This window comes from Pseudopipra pipra, chromosome 18, assembly GCF_036250125.1.
Source record: "Pseudopipra pipra isolate bDixPip1 chromosome 18, bDixPip1.hap1, whole genome shotgun sequence".
NCBI classification, from domain to species: domain Eukaryota; kingdom Metazoa; phylum Chordata; class Aves; order Passeriformes; family Pipridae; genus Pseudopipra; species Pseudopipra pipra.
The window spans coordinates 5,206,078-5,229,009 of record NC_087566.1 but is presented as its reverse complement, the minus strand read 5'-3'; the positions used below and the strand labels follow the sequence as shown (position 1 = coordinate 5,229,009).

The 22,932-nt window shown below is 47.0% G+C and overlaps 2 protein-coding genes across 7 annotated transcripts in view; one reads left to right on the top strand and one right to left on the bottom strand.

Annotated features, from left to right (window-relative positions):
* Window positions 1-3,428: 3,428 nt before the first annotated feature.
* Window positions 3,429-17,538, top strand: GGT5 (gamma-glutamyltransferase 5). Its single transcript, XM_064675448.1, has 12 exons — window positions 3,429-3,849; window positions 6,986-7,116; window positions 8,697-8,786; window positions 9,807-9,996; window positions 10,593-10,750; window positions 11,169-11,318; window positions 11,734-11,867; window positions 12,276-12,478; window positions 12,914-13,005; window positions 13,809-13,918; window positions 14,337-14,444; window positions 14,673-17,538. The coding sequence occupies exons 1-12, from the start codon at window positions 3,689-3,691 to the stop codon at window positions 14,817-14,819; spliced, it is 1,674 nt and encodes a 557-aa protein (XP_064531518.1). The 5' UTR covers window positions 3,429-3,688; the 3' UTR covers window positions 14,820-17,538.
* A 1,692-nt stretch (window positions 17,539-19,230) lies between these two features.
* The window catches only part of GGT1 (gamma-glutamyltransferase 1), a 56,816-nt gene continuing 53,114 nt past the window's right edge, over window positions 19,231-22,932 (bottom strand). For all 6 annotated transcript variants that reach the window (XM_064675437.1, XM_064675438.1, XM_064675440.1 and 3 more), the window contains 3 exons: window positions 22,284-22,396; window positions 21,131-21,244; window positions 19,231-20,068 (listed from right to left, as the gene is read on the bottom strand). In XM_064675437.1, coding sequence (XP_064531507.1) covers window positions 19,925-20,068; window positions 21,131-21,244; window positions 22,284-22,396 — 371 coding nt within the window. In that variant the 3' untranslated portion in view covers window positions 19,231-19,924. The remainder of the gene's footprint in view (window positions 20,069-21,130; window positions 21,245-22,283; window positions 22,397-22,932) is intronic.

The following is a 22,932-nucleotide window of genomic DNA, read 5'->3' as shown; positions in this document are numbered from 1 at the left end:
TGCTGATGCTTGCAGTAAACTGTGCCTGCGTATCCTCATCAAATAAAGTTAATGGAGAAGAGTTTCCCTTGGGCAGTGGTTTGTGCCATGTGTCCCACTAAGTAGAGCTGTGCAAAAGTTGACTTTCAATATGTCACTGTAGAATAGAGGATGTTCAGGTTTGGGTTCCACAGAGCATTTCTCTCAGGCATTACTTTGTAACCAGCAGAAAAGGAAGAAGGAGGGAGCAGCTCTGCCTTTAATCTTGAAAAAGTCAATAAAGATATAGGAACCCCTGAATTCTGCTGGATCCCTTTTTGCTTTCAGTGATGTGAGGAGTGGTTCGTGTCCTGTGACTGTCCTGCTCAAGTGCTTTCCCTTTGTTCATACTTACAGCCCACAAAGAGAGATCCTTTAAGTGGAAAACTGAAAGTTAGTGTGGCTGAGGAAAATAGTGCCAGAGTAGTGCTGGACTGTAGATATTTGTCCTCCTCAAGATGTAGGTTTGTCCTCTCCCAGTCATCTGTCACTGTCCTGCTGCTGCGCTCCCAATGTATGGACTGCTTATGGTCACCCTTCAAACCTTCTGGGGTTTGTAGGAGGAATCTGTTTAACCATCACAACTACAGCCAGAAGCGTGTTTTCAAGATTGGAGATGAAGTACTGCCAAGTTTCTCAGCTAGAACTGGGGGAGTTTTTCCCTGGCATCCTTTGAAATTAAAAGGAAAACCAAAAAGCCTTCATTCAGAAGGTACTTAAATGTTAATCACAGCGAAACATAAGTCCATGAGTAATTTTAGAGAATATTTCCCTTTTCTGATTTCAATAACAAAAGAAGCAGAGTTTGGTTTTCCTCAATCGGGGCATTTTATGGGCTTAACTTTCATCCTGAATTCTGAGAAATAACAAAGGGAAGAGGGATATGAACAAGATCTTGAATACTAGAATTTCCTGATTCCAGGTATCTGGTTTTCCAGATGTCTGGAAAACTTGGGTTTTGTGGGAGAAGATCAATGGTCTTTGATAAAAAAAGCTTGTTTGTGTGCAAAGGAAAACACTGTGCAAAGATTAGTGTGCATCAGTTTCTGAAAAACTGTACTGAGACGAATGGACCATGAGCACCAACATTTGTGCCATTCACAGCCATGTGCCTTAGAAAATTGGAACAATAAATTCCCAGAGTGTTGCCTATTATTTTTGTTGCTTGATAATCATATAGAGACAACTATGTGCTATGTGTTGTTTATACCAACTATATGTTGTGTATTCCTGGGTTATAATAAACATGACTGGAGGATGGGACAAATGGCATGTGAAATACGTCCAATTTGGTTTTTGGTTGCATGCTCTTGGAAACCTTGCCAGACTCTTTTCCAATGGTTTAAATTTAATTTAGAGTTGGAAAATGTAAAATGCACTTCTTATTTGTTACCATAAGAGCTTGGTGACTGAAGACAATGCTCTGCAAACAAACATCAGCAGAAAGTAACATCCTCTTGGGTATGTTGCAATGTAACTTGGATATCATAGAGACAAAGGTAAATGAAGGTATTTAGGACACTAGCGTGAGAATGCCTCGTGAGTTTGGTGTGCATTTAGGGTTCTTTTAATTTATACATTTAAAAGATGAGATGAAGAGTGATAAACTGAGTGTCAGTATCTTAGGTTTTTCTTTGTTGAGTACAAATGTCTGGCTTTCTGTCCAATGATATTCTTTTCTTCCCCTCAATCAATGGAAAGCAGCACTGAAGAAAAGTCATGAAATGTCATTCATGCCACAAACCTCATCTTTGCTGCAGACAAGGCAGCAACCTTGGGTTTTTTTTAAATTCTAATTAAAATTTCCTTGAGTATATCTTGGCCTGTAAGGATCATTAAATACTGAGCTCCTTTGCAAGCAGCATACAAAGCCCTTCATGCTGGCAGTGGAGGACCAGAGAGTGCTATTTGTGGAGATTTATGCCAAGGCAAACTGGAGTCCCAGAAAATGATGGCAAGTGTGAGAGTTTTGAGAAACAAACAAACGAATAGAGGTCAAAGTACTGAGTCCCAGCGTGTGAACTGCTAAGCAACCTCTCACATGGGAGGGTCAGGGCAGACTTTGTAGTATCATATGGCCAAAGTTGAGTGTTGCACCAACAAGATTGTAAAGGTTACACATTGAAGGGGACAAGGAGACTCAGTCTTCATTTCTGTATCGAAAACACAAATGGGTTTGCCTGTGAGAGGCAGCTGTTGGCTGGAGTAGGTCATAACTATGTCCTGGCCTTCCCAGACATGGTCTGGCAGATGACACTTGCTTTTACCTTTCTTGCTTCTTCCAAGTCTCCTCCTTGACTTCACAACAGTAGTTTTCCAGATAGAGATGTTTGATGTGCTGAGTTAAAAAGGAAATTTGACGGAAATTTGGAGACTACAGTTGAATTTTCTACGTCATTTGATGGAAGTGAATGGGCAAAATCCACTTGAATCTTGAGTTTGTTGATACTCAATGGCCAGGGATTCCAGCCCTGTTATGAATTTAAAGGGAAGAGCTGTCCCGGAAAGCACCAGAATGATGATTCTTCAAGTGTTATAGAGTAATTTTCAAAAACAGAACATCAAAGTCATATAGGAGTGAGAAATTCTACAAGATCAGCAATGTTTTGCAATGGAATGAAATGAAGAGTCGCACTAGAGATGAGGATGCTTGTTTGCACACGCCAAGTGTATTTGCCAAATGAGACAGAGGCGTGGAGACCAAGAAATTATTACCTAGGGACCATGGTTTTATCTCAGACAAAACAGTGTATTTTTCTTGGACTATCTTCAGTTCCCCAAGATAACCTTACGGGAATATACAACTGTAATAAAGACACTTCAGCCTATCAAATCCATTCCTTGACATATGACACGTGAAATCATATTGCTCAGTTATGAGATAAAGTTTAGCGGGAGAGGTTCAAAGTCTGCACTGAAATACGTGTGTAAATCTGTGCAGGTGAATTCCCCTTCTCCCAAATCTACCTGGGAAAGGATCACAGGTAACATCTTTTAGAAAGACAGATGTGGAGCCCTATCTTTAAGTTCTTGAGTGCAAGGAGAGCTGTATAATTAAGAGGCTCTTACAGAGCTATTTCACTGTGTAACAATTCACATGCTCATCGCTGCTCTGTCAGGGATCAGGTTCTAGGCTTGTATATTGTATTTAGCTTTTACATCTTCAAGTGGTCATATGGAAAAAAAATACCCCAAGTTTGCAGTGTAGGACTGACGTAATTTTCACGGTGATTCACCATGTAGGCCACCTTTGTTAGGTAATTTGCTTTGTGTGGCAAGAATAGAAGCCAAGAATGTGTGAAGCCAAGAAGCAGTGTAGAAGTGCACTTCTCTTTGAAGTGCTCCAGCAGTGAATGTGTTAAATGTTTTCATCAGAGACTTAAAAAAAAAAAGGCATGTGGTGGATCTGCAAGAAAAAGTTTACTTTCTCAAAGAGAGTGAAAAGCCTCTCACACCTAGGAGGGTAGGAAAGAAGGAATACACCGTTCCCTTTTTCACAGCTTTTAATCTTAAAAACAATGTAATTCTCAGTCGCTGGGGGCAGAGCCCACTGAAACGGGACCTCCCTCACAAAACTGCCGGAATCCTCTTATTTCCACCCTGAGCAAAGCAGGCGCCTTCTCGAAAGGAGTGAAAGCCTCCCGGCTCCTCCGGCGGCACAGGAATAACCATGTCCACGGGGAAGATCTGCTGCCTGGTGCTGCTGACCCTGGGGGTGCTGGCGGTGGCCGTGACACTCGTGGTCATCCTGACCCAGCCCCGGTGCGGTCCCCAGCGCTACCTGCACGGTGCCGTGGCTGCCGACACCGAGACCTGCTCTAACATCGGCCGGTACGTGCACGGACCTCTCGGCTCTTCGGGTCACTTGTCGTGTGTGTCGTGCCTCGCGGTGACGGACAGGACAGGCACTAACCACGGGAGTGCGCCAGGTTTCTGCCCGTCCCCGCTTTGGGGCTGAGCAGCGATGCTGGTCCCTGCGTGGAGCAGCTCGGGGGGCCCCTGCTCTGAGGTTGATGCTCATTTTCATTATCCAGTGTCGCAAAAATTTGCAGCTCTGCAAGCCCATGGATTTTTGGAGGGTATAAATATTTATAGTATACAAATACAAGGCTGGTTTTAAGTGGAGAAGTGGGAAATTTACTGTTCACAGCATGGCGGTGGGTCAGGTAAGAGCTGCAGCTGGGCTTCAACAGAGGCAAGGAAGGCCAGGCTGAGAGGGAAAGGAGGGCTGGGCATCCCAGTCTTTAGTAGGGGATATATTTCTGGACTGAAGCCTGCAGCAGGTGTGTCTGGTATGAATTAAAAAACCAAAGGCCAGATTTAATTGAAATTAATCCAAGACAGTACAAGTACAAAAGACATACTGACATCACTTGGAAAGAAAGATGTAGGTTTAAAAAATTCTCCATCTGCTGAGGTTGTACCGCTCCAGTTTATGTAATAACTTCTCTCTCAAACATTTTGACTCCCATGTTATTATTTTACTGTTACTGTTCCTACTGTTATTAAATGCTTGTATACACAAAAGCAGAAGGCTGCAAGTTTACACGATGTGTGGGATGCTGGAGCTGTGTGCTCTACTTTGTGGCTGGAGGAGTGAGATGAGGTTTGGTGCCCTCATACCACACTTTGCCATGTCTCTCATGGGATTCTTGCAGTGACATGCTGACTCAGCAATGACCAAACCCTAAAGCTGAAACTAAGAGTCAGGAAGGACCTAGGACCAGACGTTCTTATCAGATCTTGTCAGCTGTAGCACTGAGATATCTCTACAGAGGTAGAGCACCACACTTTGATTGAGGGTCATGTGTCTCTCTAGGACTTTGCGCTACAATTAATCTCATTGCAGCACTGATCCCTATAAAAGGAGACAAGTTATTGAACAGGGTGTGGTCTGGCTAATGAGAAAGATAATGGTCCTAAATTCCCCAGGCATAACTTCCTGGGAAGTGGCAGATCTCTGTCTGAAAGTGGGTGAGCCATTCTCAGAGAGCCACGTGTGGCATACCAAGAGCCAGCTCAGAGAGTTTTCTGTTGTGTTTCAGTCTCCAGAGAGGCTGGAGAGAAAGCTGCTGAGATTGAGGGCCAGTCTGCAGACTGGGATGAAGATCTTCATCAGGGAATGCTCCTCCAGGCACAAGTGTTTCTGGGGACATGGTGAGGGGTGTATGGCATTGGTTTCAGAGGGACAGTGACAGTACAAGGTGTGCAACCTCTTACACAATTGTGAATGTGGCTGGGAAACTTGGGTGAGAATTTGGTGCTTTTCAGGCTTTGGGAAAATGTGCCTGATGTTACATGTTAAGGTCTTAATGCATTGCATTGAAATGCATACCAAACGATCTCAAAGCTTCTTTTTAAAGTTGTTTTTCACTGCCAATTATCCCAGAACCATGGTTTTCCCTGGCACCAGGCTTTGTACATGTACTGCTTCATAGCCCATAATCCAGAGGCTCTGGGGAGCACTATCCCAGGTCAGGGTAATGGTCCTTCTTCCCTCTTTTCCCAACCTTCTAACCTGCTGTCTTGGGCCTTCTGCGGAGGTGACTCAGTTTCTCAGGAAGCCTCGATTTCCTTCCTCGTCTGTCATCAATTAAAAGCTTCAGTTTCAGAAAAACACCACACAGGAACATTCGTGTGGTGAGTCCATCCCCTGCTGCAAGGAGATGGATGGGCAAGCCTGAGCCTCAGACTCCAAGTTCAGAGCTACAGCCAGGGAGCAGCTTGCTCCAGGGAGGACAAAAGCCATGCAGACCCCAAACAGAAAGCCCCGTGGTTCCCTACCATTTCTTTTCTTCCCACTTGTCCCCATCCTGTTGCCTTACGAGCAGTGGTTCCGAGGCATTTACGGAAACAAAGGAAAGCCACAATCAAGTGTTCCTGCTGGCAGCATCCTGTTCCCAGCCCCAGCAGGACCCAGCCATATCAATGGATGTAAAATAAACAGCAGTCCCTATGTTTGCTTTGTGTTCCCGTGCAGCTTCTGAGAGCAGTTGCACTGCAATTAATGAACAATTACACTTTCCCTTCTGGCTTTGCCTTATCTGAGCAATAACCCAATAAAACAGTCAGAAACCTTCCTAGCAAACACAGTGCTGGCTACTGGCAGGGTATGCAGGAAACACCACCCCATTTCCACTGCAAGGAAAAGATGTTTTTCAGCTGTGCTTGATCCCTCAAGAAGAACTTGTTGAGACACATTTCTGTAGCAGAACCTCATTGCTGTCAGCAGCATGAGGGTATCCTAATTGCCTGTGTGTTCTTTAATGTGGCTGTGCTTAGTTAGTAACAGTTGTGGGTTTTTTACTGTTTGTTTTTTTCTATTTATTTGTTGGGTTTGTCTTTGGGAGTACAGGGAGATGATGGGGGTGTTTCTGTGCTAATATCACATAAGCTCAGGAAGGTACTGTAGGAGCAATGAAGTTACTATTGTGCTAATTGACACATTAAGTCTCGGAGTTTGCTTCACATGGACCCATCATTCCTGCTTCAGTGCCCCGTCCAGCTGACCAGCATGTGCCTTTTTATTGGGAATGGCACTTGGGGACATAGGGATCAGTTGTTTGGTTCCCAGCATGTGGAAAGCTCTCTCCTGTGCATCCTCCTCCACATCTGGGAACTCCTTCCCATCCCCTTTTGTCAACAGCATTTGTGAGCAGCTGCAGATCTCTCTGTCCATAACTCCCAGAGGAAGACCAGCCTCACACAGGTCTGGTCCCTGGTTGCTCTTTCCTCCTGCAGACTGCCCCTTCTTTCCCTCTATCTGTTCCTTGTCACTCCCACAGAGGAAGGCTCCTCTCTGTGCTCTCACACTCCACACTGCTGCCAGTAGCTTTCTCCACCTGCTACCTGCTCTCCTCAAGCTGGGGCTGCCTTGCAGGGGCCCCAAGGAGGCATTTTTATGTGGTTCCTCCATTCTGTAATTCCTGGATTTTAACACTGTCTTTTTTCTCCCTTTCCACCACAGGGACATCCTGAAAAGAGGAGGCACAGCTGTGGATGCTGCCATTGCTGGCTTGATCTGCACCTCAGTGATGAATCCTCAGAGTTCGGGCCTGGGTGGTGGGGTCGTATTTACCATCTATAATGCCAGCACAGGTATGGGCCAGCCCTGGCCTCTCCATGGTGCCCTGTCCCTGTGCAGACACCCAGCTGCCATGGAGAAGCCAGAATCCTTCCTGTTCTCTCAGCAGTATTTTGAATATAAAAGCTGCATCCTCCGATCACAAAGCAGGCTTCTCCTCCTAACCCAAAGCATCCATCACATGGAGCTGTGATCATCATTTCGCAGCAAGGACGTGTGTGGGGAAGAAAGAGCTCTGATATAAAATGAATTGAGTTTGCCTCTCCAGAGCAATCCCAAATTTCAAAGTCACACAGCAGACTGCAGCAAGGTGTGAGCAGTGCTGAGATGCCACTGGGCTGCCACGGAAGCAGAAAGGAGCAGAGTGAGGCGTGTGCTGGAAATGAGCTCATCTGAGCCCTTGGGCTGGGACTTCAGGGGCTCATCCTGCCCCAGCAGCTCAAGCAGTGCCTACTGACATGGGGGCTGCATCTCACTGCCCTCGCTGGCATGGGAATTCCCAAAGCAGCAGGGAGACCTGTCCCAGGAGATGCCTCTTCACTTCAGAAGTCTAAATCTGACAGTCTTCAGGGCCTGCTGGGAAGCCTTCCTGTGTTTGGCTTAACCTCTAGTGCTGTATTCTTGCTTTTATGTTTTTAATGTGGGGTTTTTTTAAGTCTTGGCTTCCAAAAGCCCCCAGAGCTTACAGATCTAAATAGTAAAATCAACAATGAACACAGTAACAATACCAGAATTTTAAAACCCCTGCCAAGTAGTCTTACAGAGTCATGAATCTGGAAACGCTTGGCTGTATCTCATGCAAAAGCTTAATTTGGCAGAACACCTATATTTTTTTTTCCTTTCCTTTTGGCAGAGGTAACTTTGTTTCCTGACAACAGTCCTCTTCTGCTACCTGAGTTGTGCTGCACAGAGCTGCCCATGGCCCTGCACAACTCTGGTGCTTGGTACACCAGGGAGCACTGTGGGCTCCTGCAGCACAGCTGGCTCTGGGAACTGTCACAGAAAAGGATAAATGCAAGGCAGAGAAGTAGGCAAGACCTGAAATACAAGTCCATACAGTGCAGGTTTTGTTGGGTTTGGCTTTGTTTATATTTTCCTTTTAAGCTCCCTGATACATAGAGGCTCCTTCAGTATCACCATTCTGCTCATAAACACGATGGACCTGCCTCACCATCACTTGGTAAATGACCCTCCAAAGAACTTGAGGCTCATGTTATGTCTCTGACATGTCCTACCTGCAGAGGAAGTGCAGGAACCTAAAAATCAGGTGTAGAGCAGCACGTTCCAGCCACGTCCCAGGCCCAAGAACCCTGGGGGGAACCTTAACTGGCTGGAGACAAGTCCTGGCCTTGTCCCTGTACCTTCGTTGTCTCCAGGTAGGTGCTGTTTGGTTTGCTCTAAATAAAAGCAAGGGAGCAAAGGACAAGGTGTGCTGAGACCTGACCCTGCAGGTGTGCTGGACACACTTGGCAAAAGTCTCCATTTAGGGCAGCTGAGCTCTGGGCCAGCAGCATGTGTGGTACTACAGCTGAAAATGTGATGTTCACCTGCTTCAGGAAGACAGTGTAATGCCTTTCCCTCTTCTCCTCTCTAGGAACAGTCGAGGTGATCAACGCCCGCGAGACAGTCCCACGAGTGTTTCCTCACAATTTACTGTCTGGCTGTGGCCCTGGTTTCCACACTGGTAAGGACACAGACTGGGCCACGAGGGATCTGTGCCCTCCTGGTGCGCACAAAGCTCGGGGTGGGGAACCGAGAACCTCGCTGACTTTATCTGGAGTTTCATTTAATTTAACACACTCTACCTGGACTGGCTTTTGCAAAAGCAAGAAAAAATACTAGGTCCATAACTAAGTGACACTGGCAGCCTGACCAGCGAGGAGGGTGGGGAGCCAACATGAGGAGAAATCACAATGTAATTTCTCTTCGTAGGAAATCTGCAGTTCAAGACCAGATTTCCCAAAGGACTCACTCATTTCCCAGAAGTTTTTACAGAGAAAAATGAAGTCAATAACTTCTCAACTTTCTGGAAATGAAAGAAATCAATCTAATGTGCTTGTCCCTGTCCATATGTTGGGGAAGCACCCTGGCACATTGGGATTTGAGTCGCTGGGCTCAGGCACTCTTGCTTTAGCAGCACATCTTGGATTCTCTACATTTCTTGCTCTGTTCATTCTCCTTTCCTAGCACATTTTCTTTTGTGCATGTCCTAGTTCCTGGAGGAGATGTTCTTATCCTTGGAAGAAGAGCCTGAAAAGGAATCAGAAATAACTGGTTGAAAGGGACAGCTGGAGGTCTCTGGTCCAGCTCCTGCACAAAGCAGTGATATCAGGGTTTGCTCAGGCTGCTCAGGGCCTCGTCCTGTGATGGTTTTGAGTTTCTCCAAGGATGAAGAACTTCACAGCTTCACTTGCTCTGGTGTCTGACCAGGCTCCACAAGTGCTTTGTCTCCAAAATCCAGCTGACACCTCCCTTGCTGCAACATGTGCCTGTTGCCTGTTTTGCTTTCACCTCACCTCTGAGTCTGGCTCTGGCCTCTCTATACCCCTTCTGTTGGACAGTGGAAGAGATACATGAACAGACAAGGGTAATAAACAAACCAAGCCTGCTTTTAGACGCCTTGGTTGCCTCTACAAAATCACACTTCCATTGGAGTGCTTTGCCAATGACTTCCTGGGTGTGACACTGCTGCTGTGCTCTTCAGGTGCCCCCTGGATTGGTGTGCCAGGAGAACTCCGTGGGTATGAGGAAGCCCACAAGCGATATGGCCGCTTACCATGGAAAGACCTCTTTGAACCAACCATCAAGCTCCTTTCAGAGCCACTTGTCATTTCCCCAGTTGTGGACAAAATAATCAATTACCCAAACTTCTCCATGCTAGGAAAAGACCTGTGGTAAGACCCATGAATGAAACTGCAGCTTGAGGACCACTGTTCCCTCAGCCTCAGACCCTTCCTTTGAGATGCTGACGTGGAGCACAGGCTGTTGCTGTGACTTGTGCTCAGGGAATACTAGCTATGGAGTGGGAGGGAATCACAGAAGTAGATTTTTTAAATATTTCTTTTCTGTCAGCAACTTTTTTTTTTTTTTTTTTTTTTTAATTTAGAGTGGCTTGGCACAGCAAAACAGTCTGCTAAGCATGATTACTGATGAGAAGGAGCTGGCTGTATGTAGCCTGCCTCCATCTGTGGGGAAATTGTCCCCTGACAGCAGAGCCCTATGGCAGACACTCGTTTGGAGAAGCCCCAGTGACCTGAGCCATGGTCAAAGTGTTGGGTTCTGTGGAGGAAACTGTCTGGGGAAGGAGTGCCTGGTGCTATGGGTCACATTCGGCTGAGAGCTTTCCTCCACGCAGCCTGCAGTGTAGCACTGCCTCGGAAAGTACAAGATGTGCATAAACTAGATCAGCTTTGGGAAGGAAAAAGAGATTATTGGCCCTGGGGACAGAGCAAGCATGTGCAGTAAACTGATGAATGTTCTTCTTTAACAGCCCACTGCTATGTGATGGTGAAAGGTTTCTGAAGAGGGGAGAGACCTTCAGGTGGCCAGCCCTGCTGCAAACACTGCAAACTGTAGCAGAACACGGAGCCGCAGCATTTTATGAGGGAGAGATAGGAAAGGCACTGGTGGAGGATGCCAGGAAGGCTGGTAGGTAACAGATATAGTCAATCCTGATAGACAAGCCTTTTCCCAGCTGTTGGCTCTCAGTGAGCCTTTACCAGGGTAAAGCCAACACAAGTCTTTTGCTTGCTGCTTGGGATGGTACCTGGCATGGGAAGAGGCCACCCTTGCCCAGTTCTTATAACTCAGACCCAGGAGCAGCACTGAGACCATCTGCTGCTCTGGCCTTCCCCCCCAGTGCTCATGCAGTGGCCTGTCTGACTCCCTCAGGCTTTGTGGCATCCTGGGCTTTGGCAGCAGATCAGGACCCTTGACAACAGTGCTGTGCTTGGTGGAAGGAATTTGGGATATACAGGGATGCCTCTTCACAGTGCCCTGTTGTAGCCAGGCCACAGCTCCAGGATGAGTTGATGTGCTAATGCCAGCCACTGGTTCTCTGTTGAAGGGTCCAGTCTCTCAGTGGAGGACCTTCGGACGTACCGAGCAGAGGTGTCCTCAGCTCTGAACATCACTCTCAACAACCACACCACGGTGTTTGCTCCGGGACCGCCCATGGGAGGTGCAGTGCTCATGTTCATCCTCAAGGTATTGGAAGGTAAATTCCTAGCGGAAAAGGGGGAGCAAGAGGTTTTCAGGGAGTGTTGCTCCAGAGTGGTAAACCAGTAATGGGCAGAAAAGGAGCTGGCAAGTCAGAATGGGCCCCAGAGCAGCAGTGTGACCGTGCTATGCAGCAGGGTGATGACCTGTCTCACTCATACAGTGGATCAGCATCACTGTAGCTGCTGCAAAGGCCAAAGGATACACAATTTTCCCAAGGCTTCAAAATAAATTGAAGTCACAGTAAAAATTAGTACTCAATTGTTTCTGTGTCTACATCCTACTAAAGCATAGGGGAGACTTGGTAAGAGCTGGGGTTGGAAAAAAGGAGGCCACTTTGAGCTTTTTTTTACACTTCTTGAAAAAACATTGCCTTGGGCCTATTAACAAAATTATTTCATCCTGCTCCATAGAGTATAAACTCCATGAAGCATCACTGGCAACACCTGAGGAGAAGGTAGAAACCTACCATCACATTGCAGAGGCTCTGAAGTTTGGCAACATGCTAAGACACCACATGAGTGACCCAGCCTTCTCTAGAGCTCAGGTGAGCTGACACAGTGCATGGGTACAGTCCTATAGCACCAAACAACACTCTGGCACTCTCCTGCTTTGCAGCCATGGAAGGGAAGAAAATACTTAGAGCTGCTAGTGAAGAGCAGTGTGGCTCAGTTTGCCAAAGCAGAGGCAGGATTATGCTGTTTACTCTGAAGCTTCAGCTGTAGGCTGGCACTCACTTGCCTGATAAAGGACAAGCACATGCTTGTGCCAATGCTGAGGGGCCTCAGTACCGAGCTGGTTTTGTTTTCTGGGATGAGAGTGGCTTGGGGCTGAATGCTGCCAGTGCAGGGCCCCAAGCTCTGTCTATTGAGGCTGAATTCCCCAGACTTCCACGTACCCAAAGACATGCCCGCGCCGTGGTGGCACCAGCTCAGTGTCCTTGCTGTGATTGCAGGTGACTGTGGGGACCATGCTGTCTGACAGGTTTGTTGAGCTTGTCAGGCACCGAATAGATGCTCGTGGTGACCACCCACTCAGCCATTACAACTTGTTGGAGTCCATCTACAACGGCGAATACAAAAGCATGGGCACAAGCCACATCTCTGTGCTCGCTGCAGACGGCAGTGCCGTGTCCGCCACCAGCACCATCAACTACCCGTGAGTAGCCAGGGGTTGGAGACTGAGTCACACAGGCCATGTGTCAGGTTCACAGGGTACCAGCAAGGGCTGTTCACCAGAAATACAAAACCCTTGGGCTTCACTGATTTAGGCAGCTCCTTACTTGGGAATGCCTTTTCCATGTGACAGCAAAGGTCTGTGAGCATCACCTCCAAGGACCATCACAATTCAGGAGGATGCAAGAACTTGCTGAGCCATTGCTGAGTTTCTGTGGGTTGGGCAAATCCCCACAGGCAATAGTAACAGGGAGTTTGTCTCTGGCAGCAGCAGCAGCAGAAATTCCTTTTGGACACTCTTGCTGGGGCAGTTGCAGGCTGGGAGGAAAAAGAGGTAACCCACAGGGTGCCTTGTTCAGTTAATGTCAACAACAGGAGAGCCCTGGGCACTGAAAGGCTTCATCTTTCCCCCCTGCAGGTTTGGCTCCTTAGTGTATTCTAACCAAACCGGGATCATTTTAAACAATGAACTTGCTGATTTCTGCACAGCAAACAGAAGCATTAACCCAGGTGAGCATTCCCATCCTCAAAATAAAGCACAGGGCCAGGAGATGGATACACAGGCTGTGTACAAGTGAGCAGGGACTACCTGTAAACTACAGGTACTCTTTCCTTTCGTAGGTCTGGATGAGAGCAAGTTTGTTTCAGACTAAAAGAGGATAAAGCCCTGTAGTGTGTCTGTCTACTCACATATCCCCTTGCATGGATACACAGGAGTTTTGGATTCTGACCAGAGAAATCAGAAATTAAAAAAAGTGCTGAAGCTGATCACTGATTACTGGGGGGGCGGGGGGGGGGGGAAGAAGTGAAGAAACTACTGCTAAGACAAGCTTGCTGACATTTTAGGTTCACCTCTGATTCTAAATATGTAGCTGCTGCACAGTCAGTAATGCTACAGCCTTGCACTGAGCTCTGTAACAGCAGTGCTGGTGCAGACACGGCTCTGTGCAATCAGCTATCCCTGGTGCAGGGTCCCTCGGGCCTGCCAGGAGAGGACATCGTGGCAGGATTGCTGACAAGGGTTCCTCAGCCGGGCTGAACAAGCTGCAGGAGCCCTGAATACTTATAGGATACCCTGTTTTGCATCAAGAGGAGCTTCCTGTTCAAACTGTGCCATAAAGGTCCAGCTTCTTGGGAGACAGGCCTTTGGCACAAGGAAACTCATTTTTCTGGAAGTCTTGAGATTCTTGAGGAAGGAGTAGTAGTTTGGTTTTCTGTGGGAAATACAAGGATGGTGAGATAGGTGAACTTGTGTCCCTCCAATCTTGTTAAGAGCCACATGGAAAGAATAATACTCTCTGTCTCTGCTCTAGGAGAGAAGCCTACCTCAGCAATGGTGCCTTCCATCCTCATCTCCAAGACAGGAGACATGCTGGTGATCGGGGGAGCAGGTGGGGGCTGGATTATCAGTGCTACTACCATGGTAAGTGAACAGCTACCACACAGCAATGATTTGCACTGAGCAAGGAGAGCACACACTGTCCTGAGCTACTCAGCTCCCCTCAGGTCTTGATGCCTTGGTGTTTTTTGGGTTTTTTTTGCAATTTAGAAGTCATAGAGGCTGCAGGCTGGAGGCCAGGGAAAGCACTCTGGGAAGAATTATTATGTGTTCACCCTGTTCTTTTACTTACTCTGAGCATCTGATATTGGTCCCCATGAAAGCAGGAGAGCAGGCTGGTAGGACTGGGAGTCTGGCTCAGTGCAGCCTGTTGAACAGTCCCGGTTGCAGGCAGGACTTAGAGCAGATCTGCTCTAGCTGAACACCAGTGCAGGGGTTGGCAGCAGGTGACCCAGGTTCTTTCTATCTCCAGTCAGGCAGTGTGGGGTTTGGTTCATTGCAGGCAATTATAAACAAGCTGTGGTTTGGCTACGACTTGGAACGCGCCATTTCAGCTCCCGTCATGCACACTCTGGGTGACGGTGTCGTCTTTGAGGGGCATTTCAGCGAGGTGAGTGGCCTTGATTGGCTCTTCTTGTCTTCTCCTCTTGGTGGAAAGCAGATTGCTCTTGTAACTCTCCTGAATAATCTGTATTTTGCCTCTGGCTAACCCCCTTTTTGTTTAAATCTCACTTTCTCAACCTGACTCCACATACACATCCTTCATTTTCACAACTGGCAATGCTAAGACCTCAGGCCCCTGCTCCATTCACCCCATTTCCTCTTCTCTCCCCCACAGGAAGTTAGGAGTGGCCTGCTGAGAAGAGGACATAAAGAAAAGAAAGATAAATTTGTAATGAATGTTGTGCAGGGAATTTCCAAGGAAGGAAAATGCATCTCTGCTTACTCTGATAAAAGGAAGCTGGGGAAGTCGGCTGGATATTAGCATGGAATGCCATCACAACTCACAAAGCCAAAGGAGATAACTAGATCCAGAACATGCTTTCCTTCGACATGCCCATAATTGCCTGTTCCCACCAAGATGCCTCCTGGAGCATGGGCAAAACCTGTGACTACACCTAATTCCAGCAGACTGCAGGTACCCTCGGGCAGCATAAGGAGAGGTCAGCCAGCCTTGTTTAGAGCTACACCTTCCATTACTTATGTGATATATATACTGAAAAACATATTTCTTGAGCACATCAGCTACTCAGAATGAGAGAATAAAAAGTGGGAAAGGAAAATTGGTCCAAACCCCACCAGGAACACTGTGAAATGACCCAGCTGTATCTTCTGTTCCTGCTGGAGTCTCAGCTAAGAGTAGAATTGATTTCTTTCAGGCTGTTCCATAAGAAGCTTATTACTACTGGAGCTCAGCAATGTGAAATACAGAACTATTTTGGCTATGAAGACTACAAGGAGTGTAGGACTGGGAGTCTGGCTCAGTGCAGCCTGTTGAACAGTCCAGGTTTGCACCGTGCTGCAGGCAGGACTTAGGGCAGATCTGCTCTGGCTGAGCACCAGTGCAGGGGTCAGGATTTTAAAATCTGAAGCATCCAGGCTTAGAGGGTGGGTTTGGAAAGGGAAGACATGCTGCTGGTTTTGGAAGCTTTAGAACTTTCTTCAAAATGCAAAGGAAACACGATCAGGAGACGTCACTTGTAGCCATGAGTTCAGCCTGGCCAGGCAAACATCAGGACTGCTGGGGAGTGATGCAGCACCACCAGGCATTAGCAGAATTCTCTTCTCCCACAGCCTGTGCACATGCACCAAATCCCTGTTTACCGCAGTCAGCCTCTAATGTTCCCTTCAGATCACAAGGAGGATGTTGTAGAACTCTAAGAACTATCACAGAGCAAGAAAACTTCTGGAGAAGAGACCTAAACTCATGCACCTAGACCCAAAAGGTCTTTTGCAGTTAATCCATAACGTTGCTCAAAATGGCCCAGAATCAAACATTTTAAAAAATAAAACCAAAAAAAGACAAAACCCTCAAAGCTCTTCTCAAATATGCAGGGGCAAATTCCCAGAATCCCCCAAAACTCCATGTTCTGAAAGATTATGAGCCTGACTGCCCTATGGGCACAGTGTGGTGTGTGTGCCTGGAAGTGAATCAAACCAGAGCCAGGCCTAGCAGAGCCCTCCCCTTCACACACATGGCCCATGGGTCTCCTAGTGCACAAACAAATACCATCCCTCTACAAACAGCATAACAAGCACACTATTAAAAAACACAAATTAAAACAAGGCCAGCTAGGTTTTATGCCAATGTTCTTAGCCACAGAGTCGGTCCCATAAAGCCATCAATTTACTGAAATCTCAGCCTTCACTTGCATTTTAATGATGGTCTGAGTGAAGCTGACCAGAGCCAGACGTGTTTTCCTTCAGAATTGTACACCAAGGACTGTAGCATGACCACCCCTGCATCAGAGCTAATGATTGCTACGTTACCAGATCGTAACCGCAGGCACTTAATCAAGGATCTGGAAGACAAGTTACTTCTGCACAGAGCCAGCTCCATGCACTCCTTTGTCCAGCTGGAATTTATCTTCATTCCCTGGTTCAGGAAGAACTACTGGTTTCTCCATCAGAGCTGCTTACTCAAGCCATGCCCTGTGAGACGGGACTACAGTGCTGCTGAATGGGAACAGAGAAAGGGAATAGCCCCAAAGGCTGAACATAAAACATAGTATTTATGTTCATTTGGAAGGGGTTACATTTACTATGACTAACAAAAAACCCCAGTCTACTTAATTTGCTGAAGTTTTCTACTTTGATTAACTCCCTTACCCCAGGTGCCAGTTCCTGGGTGCATTGGTTCTAGTGACAGAAATAACACCCCAACAGCAGAGCTGTGCAGGGGAAGCACTTACAGGCGCCAGACACCATCTGCAGCTCACACTGCAGCTCCAGACAGGCTAACTAGACCGGAGGCTGGCTTTAGCAAGATCTGTAGCTATTTCCAGCTAACCCCACTGAGCTTAGAGTTTACAGACAGCAATCAAGAGTGGCACTGGCTGGAGACAGGGAGACTGGCTTCCCTTCAAGGCCACCTTCAGCAGTGCTCTGGGCCCTCTCCATCACATTTCACTACAGAAAGCCCAAATCACCAAGTAACTAAGTCTTCCATTACCTTCTCTTCTCACATACTTTAGGGTTAAGCACCAGCATACTGCAGCCCTATCACCTTTCCAGTGCAGTAACATCACAGCTTCTTCCCACCATAAAGACATGGGAATATTATCTGTAGTCCAGTGCTCACTACAATTTAACTACTTTGCAACTGAGCCAACTGAGCAGTTTTAAAACCCACCACAGCTTTAATTTGCAAGGCAGAAAGAAACGGAACTGCAGACTTCTCACTGCAGCAGAGACTTCCAGTCCTGTAGTCCTCACTAGCAGAACACCTAGTGAAGCTGAGGAATTGTACCTGCCTTGGCACCTCTGCTCTTGCCCTGCCACCTCCTCACTGCTGCTGAAATCTGCTTGGGTCAGGAGCCTCTAAGTTTGGTCTCTCCCCATTCATGCTCCTCCCCACAAGAGAGCGTTATTTTTGTACTGAAATCAACTTACAGGGACTTTCAAAGCATCATTGTACAGAGGCTGCTCTATTTTCTAATGAAGTCTGTAAATTATACTTTTAATAAAGTGTTTAGAAACCCGTCTGGGAATTTCTCCTCTAAACCAGTTGCGTATCCCAACACACAAGCAGTTGTTTGAGACAGGACTTCCATGCAGGTGTTCCCAGCAGTAACAGTTGTTCGTTCTGGAGCCTCAGTATGCTGCTGGAGAAGCTGAGGAACAGCAGACTGCATGAGTAGCAGAGACATTGCATGAGTAGTGGAATGTGGTATCTGAGCAGGTAGCAGAAGTGCCTGCCCTGTGTACAGATATGTTATCCTGTAATTACAGCTTGCAGAAATATTCATAGGTTTGGGGTTTTTTTAAATGTAGGATGTAAGTGCAAGCTGTAGCCCAGTTTAGTTTTAACAAATCATTCCTCCATAGTGATACTGCTAAAAACCAACCAACCAAATCCACTTCTGCAGAGTCAAGAACTGAAATGCGTTACAGGAACAATTGTAAAGAGAAGTGTTTTTATCCATGGCAAAATCTGAGCTTTCCATGAAGGAAGTTTTGTAACACAGGTTATAAATAATAGGGAAGTTTTTTGACCAGCAAGAAGAAATTTAGAAACATAGGAACAACTGCTGCACCATGAACTGTTTGAGGCAGCCCAGCAGCAGTTACTCAGACTTCTTTCAGAAAGCATGATTCTCCATTTCCCAGAAAACAGTTCCCCTCCAGTATTGGAATAACTATAGTGTCTGTAAGGTTTCAATAACCTTATTTTTCTGTGCAGTACTTTTCTTTATTTCCCAGAGGACACTTGGCCAAGAGAGAGCTCAACTAGTCCCAATTCCAAAGAGCAGGTATTCCCAACAAAAAGAAGTCAATGCTGTTCCACACACAAACTTGTACCAGAGCTTCCCAAAATGGCCCTGCAAGCTGGATGTGGACAGCAGCCTGACACTGAGGGGCATGTGTTGTGGAATTACAAGAAGCAGAAAAGCGAACGTCTCAGTTCAGGAATAAAAGGGGACAGGAAAAGGAGAGAGAGCACACCCCAGGCAAAGTTTGGTAAAAGCCACTCATTTAGTTCAACTGATATAAGCAAATATATATGTCAAAGTCATGACTCTGATTTAAGCATGATCTAGCTATCACTTTATTCCTTGAAACTGGGTTCTCCTCATTTCCAGACACTCCTTAGGAAAGAGAAGGTGCCTGATGCCTAGAATTTCAGCCTTTCATTTTCTCTTCTGTATTTTAAGGTTCTTACAAACTGACAGGAAGTTTCAACAAGCCAAAGTGATTAATTTAGTTACTTTCACTTATGTTTAAAGGATTTCATAAACATCCCTAGAGCCTTACAACATCGTGGAACATTCAGTTTTGATCTTGGACTAAGCTTGTGATGTGATGTATTGGTCCATGCTGGTAGGTGAACACCAAAGCCCCTCATGTAGATACAGATCCTCTCAGCTGCTCCATATCAGACAGGGATTTCTCAGAGGTCATTAAATGGTTGATGGTAACTTACCTTCAAACAAGAGTAGCTGCAGCATGCCATTTTTTAGAAGTTTCATTTCCCCAGGCTCTGGTATTTCAGGCCTGCAGTATGACATGGTAAAAGGCAAACTGGAGGAAAAACAATTTTGTTTTGGATATTTAACTATTACTGTTTACTCATTGCTTCATCAAAAAAGAGAAGAAAAGAGAAAAATCTCAGGAGGAGCTTCTTTCACACAGACTCTCACCATCCCTTTTTGAGTAGCAACTGTGCAGGCAAGAAAAACGTGTGACTCCGTATTTATTTATTTTAGTTGTGCTCAGAGTTTTACAGGCAGCATCTTCCCTTTAGACCTTCTCAACAGAAATATAAAAAAAGTTTGAAGCCATTTCCCCATTTCCCCACTCATCTCCAATAATCAACTGGGTGAAATGCAGAAACATCTTTTGTTAACAGAGTGGTGAGTTTGGCTTATCCCAGTCTAGAGCTGGGCTTTCTGCTATGGCACAGATCTGTTAGTTTGTAACTTAGAAAACCCAGTCCCCAGAGTCCTGTAACTCTCACCTACTCAACAGGAAACAAATATCTTCTCTAGCAGTGACAGGGACATTCCTGGTAGCTGACACCGTGCAGGGGAAACACTTCCCGCAGCTTGAGTGAGCTGGACCTTCTGCAGAAACTGGGCACCCAATTTGTCTTCATGGGATGGAGAGGAGGCAGGGAACAAACTCTTCGAGGCAGAACAGACTCTTCAAGTAAGTACTGCACGTCCTGGTGGACATGCCTGTCTTAGCAGACGGCTGTGGCATGAGGCACTTCGGTCATGGCTGTAGAAAACTGTCCCAGTTCCGTCAACAGAATCACAGGTAAATGTGTTCTCTTTCCTGTGAGAAGTCCCTGAGTTGCAGACCTAAAGGATCTTCCCCCCAAACACACCCTGGTGTCACTAGACCACTGAAAGAAGGAGCCGAGCCACGTCAGTAGCCTGCAGGGAAGCCGCCCTTTCGGGAGTCGGAGGCCGCAGCCCATCCCTTGTCCGTCCTGAGGATGGCCTGCACCACCGCGCCGCCGCTCACCCGCGCCGTGTCGTGCTTCCTCTTCTTCAGCTGATCTTCTATGCCCTGCAATGCAGAAGGGAGTGAGGACAACAGGAGAAGGAAATTGTACACATCCCACAGCCTGCGACCCGCATCCTCCATGACTACCCCAGTGTTCAGTGCCTGCGTCGTGTAGGTCTAAATCTGTCTCCTCTAAATTGTTCCTCCTCTTCCCTTTGCTTCCTGGGCTGCCCTGCCTTTGAAGAAGTGCAATTGAGATGATGTGCTATTTGTGATGTTCACTACCAATACTATTCTTGGTCACAGAGTGTTCCACCTCAGATGTCCCCATACTGAAAGCCAGGACTGCTGGATCCTGTTTGGCAGTGGTGGAAAACACAGGACTTGTAGAGAGTGGGGCATCCTCTCCAGTGCTGGCAGGTATCTACCAAATGTTACCTTAGTAAGAAGCTTATTAACAGAGGAAATTCTGGATAGTTTGATGAGAAAACCACCTTATGTAGGAGTGTTATCCCAAATACAGAGACACAAGATGAAATATGCACAGAACCTGCATCTGTCTCAGGGCTCTGTGATGTGTAATTTCTCAGGGTGAATGAAGCTGCCAACTCAGGTGAGTGGCCTGCGGAGTGAGGCAGGCCTTGCCATCAGCTCTCAGACTGACAGCACTGTGCAGAGATCTTTACATATTTTCAAGCTTGTTCCCAGGTCTCTCTGTGCATCCCCCCTCCTTAGCTCTGGGCCAGGGCTTCAGAATTCATCATGAGGTTGCACAATAGGACAGGAGTTTCCTGAGGCTCACTGGTTTAGACTGCTGGATAGTTTGGGCCCTGATGTGGTTTGCTGTTTTGCAAGTCCTTTGAGCCAAACACCACTGCAAGCAGATGCTTGGTTTCAGATGTAGGTGACTCTGCAATGCACTGGCTTCACACCCATGTGAATGAGAGCAAAGGTACACTTTGAACATCTTATTGTGACCCAGCACTTGACCTGTACCAGCTTTAATACTGCTCACCTAGGGAACATTTGGCAAAACTTCCTGATTTTCCACAGTTCATGCCTTTCCAGCACTAGGAACCCAGCCCATACAAGTTCAGGTGCACCCCAGACCCGGGTGAGACCAACCTTCTCTATTTGCTGCTCAAGCTCCGTGATGTTGGGAAACAGCTGATCGTGGACTCTGGGCTCTTCCACTGCTTTCTTCACATCATAACCAAACCAGATGGAATTCATGATTGTCTGTGAGAAGCAAAAAGCCCTAATGTTAGTTACTTGTCTTCAAGGAGGCCTGACCCTTCTAGGCACACAAGCAGAGAAGCCTGAAGGGTGTTCACCAGAGCACATAAAAGGCACCATTTCTGGTTCATGTGGCTCTCAGTGGTTCTTATCTTGGCTAAGCAAAACACAGGTATATTGCAGCCAGTCAACTTGTATATGCTTAGTAGGATTCACACACAAAGAGACCGTGAGTTACTAAAATTAACATAGTAAAAGGATCAGATCCTTAAATTACAGTGGCTGGATTTATGCTGCTGTGATTAAGCACCCAACAGTCACCTCAGCAAGCTACAGCTTCCTGCTATTGTGCAACCAGTTCTCTTGGGCCTGGCTCATCTCTACTATGTGCTTGAACTGCAGGCTGGAGCTGCTGGGGAGGGAGAACAGCCTCAGGGTCTGGGGCTTAGAAAGCCACTTGTAGTGGTTTTTACTGACCTCTCTACCACAGCCAGAAAGCCAGATCCAGCTTGGTGCTGCTGTGTGTGCTGGCACAGGGGACAGCTTTCTTCTGCAGTCACTTTTAGGCTAGTTGGACATTTGAGTGGCAGCCACAGCAGCTCACAGAGAGCCTGCTTGTCACTGACATCATGCCTGAGCTAAGTTGTTATTAACCTCCCTGTGCGATTTTCATCCAAAGTTTAGGCTGGTGGATGGGAATGGCTCTAAATTAGGTAAAGAGCCTAGTTCATGGAGACCCAGAGAAAAGAACTCAAAGCTAATCTGAAGTCACAAATCTTCCACAAGTGGTAAGAACAACTTGCCAAAGGAAAAGACCTGGAGCCACTGAAAGAAGCAGTCTAATAGCAGACCCTTTGTAGTTCTGGCAAGAGTTGGAGGTCTGGCCCTTCAAATGCCAGGTAGAAGCCTCCTTTTCAAGCCCCTGGCCCACGGCAGGGAGCCACAGCCATGATCATGTCACAGGTGTAGAATGGAGCCCCAAAAGCTGCCTCTCTCTAGTTTTGCCTGGTAGTGTTCCCCATTTGCCCACACCATCACGTACCAGTGCTGTTGCTGTAGTTATTTTTGTTCCTCCAGAAGCACCAACCACCATCTTGACCTTTTTCGTTTTGTCCACCAAGATGGAGGGGCACATAGAGGACATTGGCTGTTTACCTGTCAGGAACACAGATGCAACAGAGGCTTAGTTTTCTGCCTGCACCTTACAAAGTGCCAGCTCCTGCTCCATGTCTAAATCCAGAGCCTCCATATCCACCTTCCTGACTCAGCTCATGTGCCTTGTTTGGCTGCTGGGGATCCCACCATCCCCTGCACCCATCTCCTTCTTGCCCCTGTAATGCCAAGCTTAACCCTGGTCCTCCATGCAGAGGCTGAAGGCACCTTCCTCCAGTCCTGTCCCATCCGGGGCTGTCTGTGATGCAGCTGTCTCCAGTGCACCACAGGACTTCCACTCCTGTCCTTTCACTCCCCTGTCCATCTCCAAAGCATGGAGTACAGGAAGGTAGCAGAATCCCAGCCTGCTTTGTCAGCAGTGAGATGGGTCTGCAGGAAACAGTGGTGGAGCAGGCAGGTTGCCTGGATAAGGTGTGTTAATTAGATCTATCCCAGGGTGCCCTACAGCTCTTCAGGAAGGAGGGAGAAGGCTGGGCAGTGCCATCCTGCACTTTGCAGTCAGCTCCTGCTGCTGCCTC

Bases quoted from the DNA above. Each gene is read 5' to 3' on its own strand.
- GGT5 (XM_064675448.1), top strand. From the start codon at position 3,689: ATGTCCACGGGGAAGATCTGCTGCCTGGTGCTGCTGACCCTGGGGGTG. The intron at 7,117-8,696 runs GTATGGGCCAGC...TCTCCTCTCTAG, and splicing joins CATCTATAATGCCAGCACAG to GAACAGTCGAGGTGATCAAC. The intron at 10,751-11,168 runs GTAGGTAACAGA...TCTCTGTTGAAG, and splicing joins GGAGGATGCCAGGAAGGCTG to GGTCCAGTCTCTCAGTGGAG.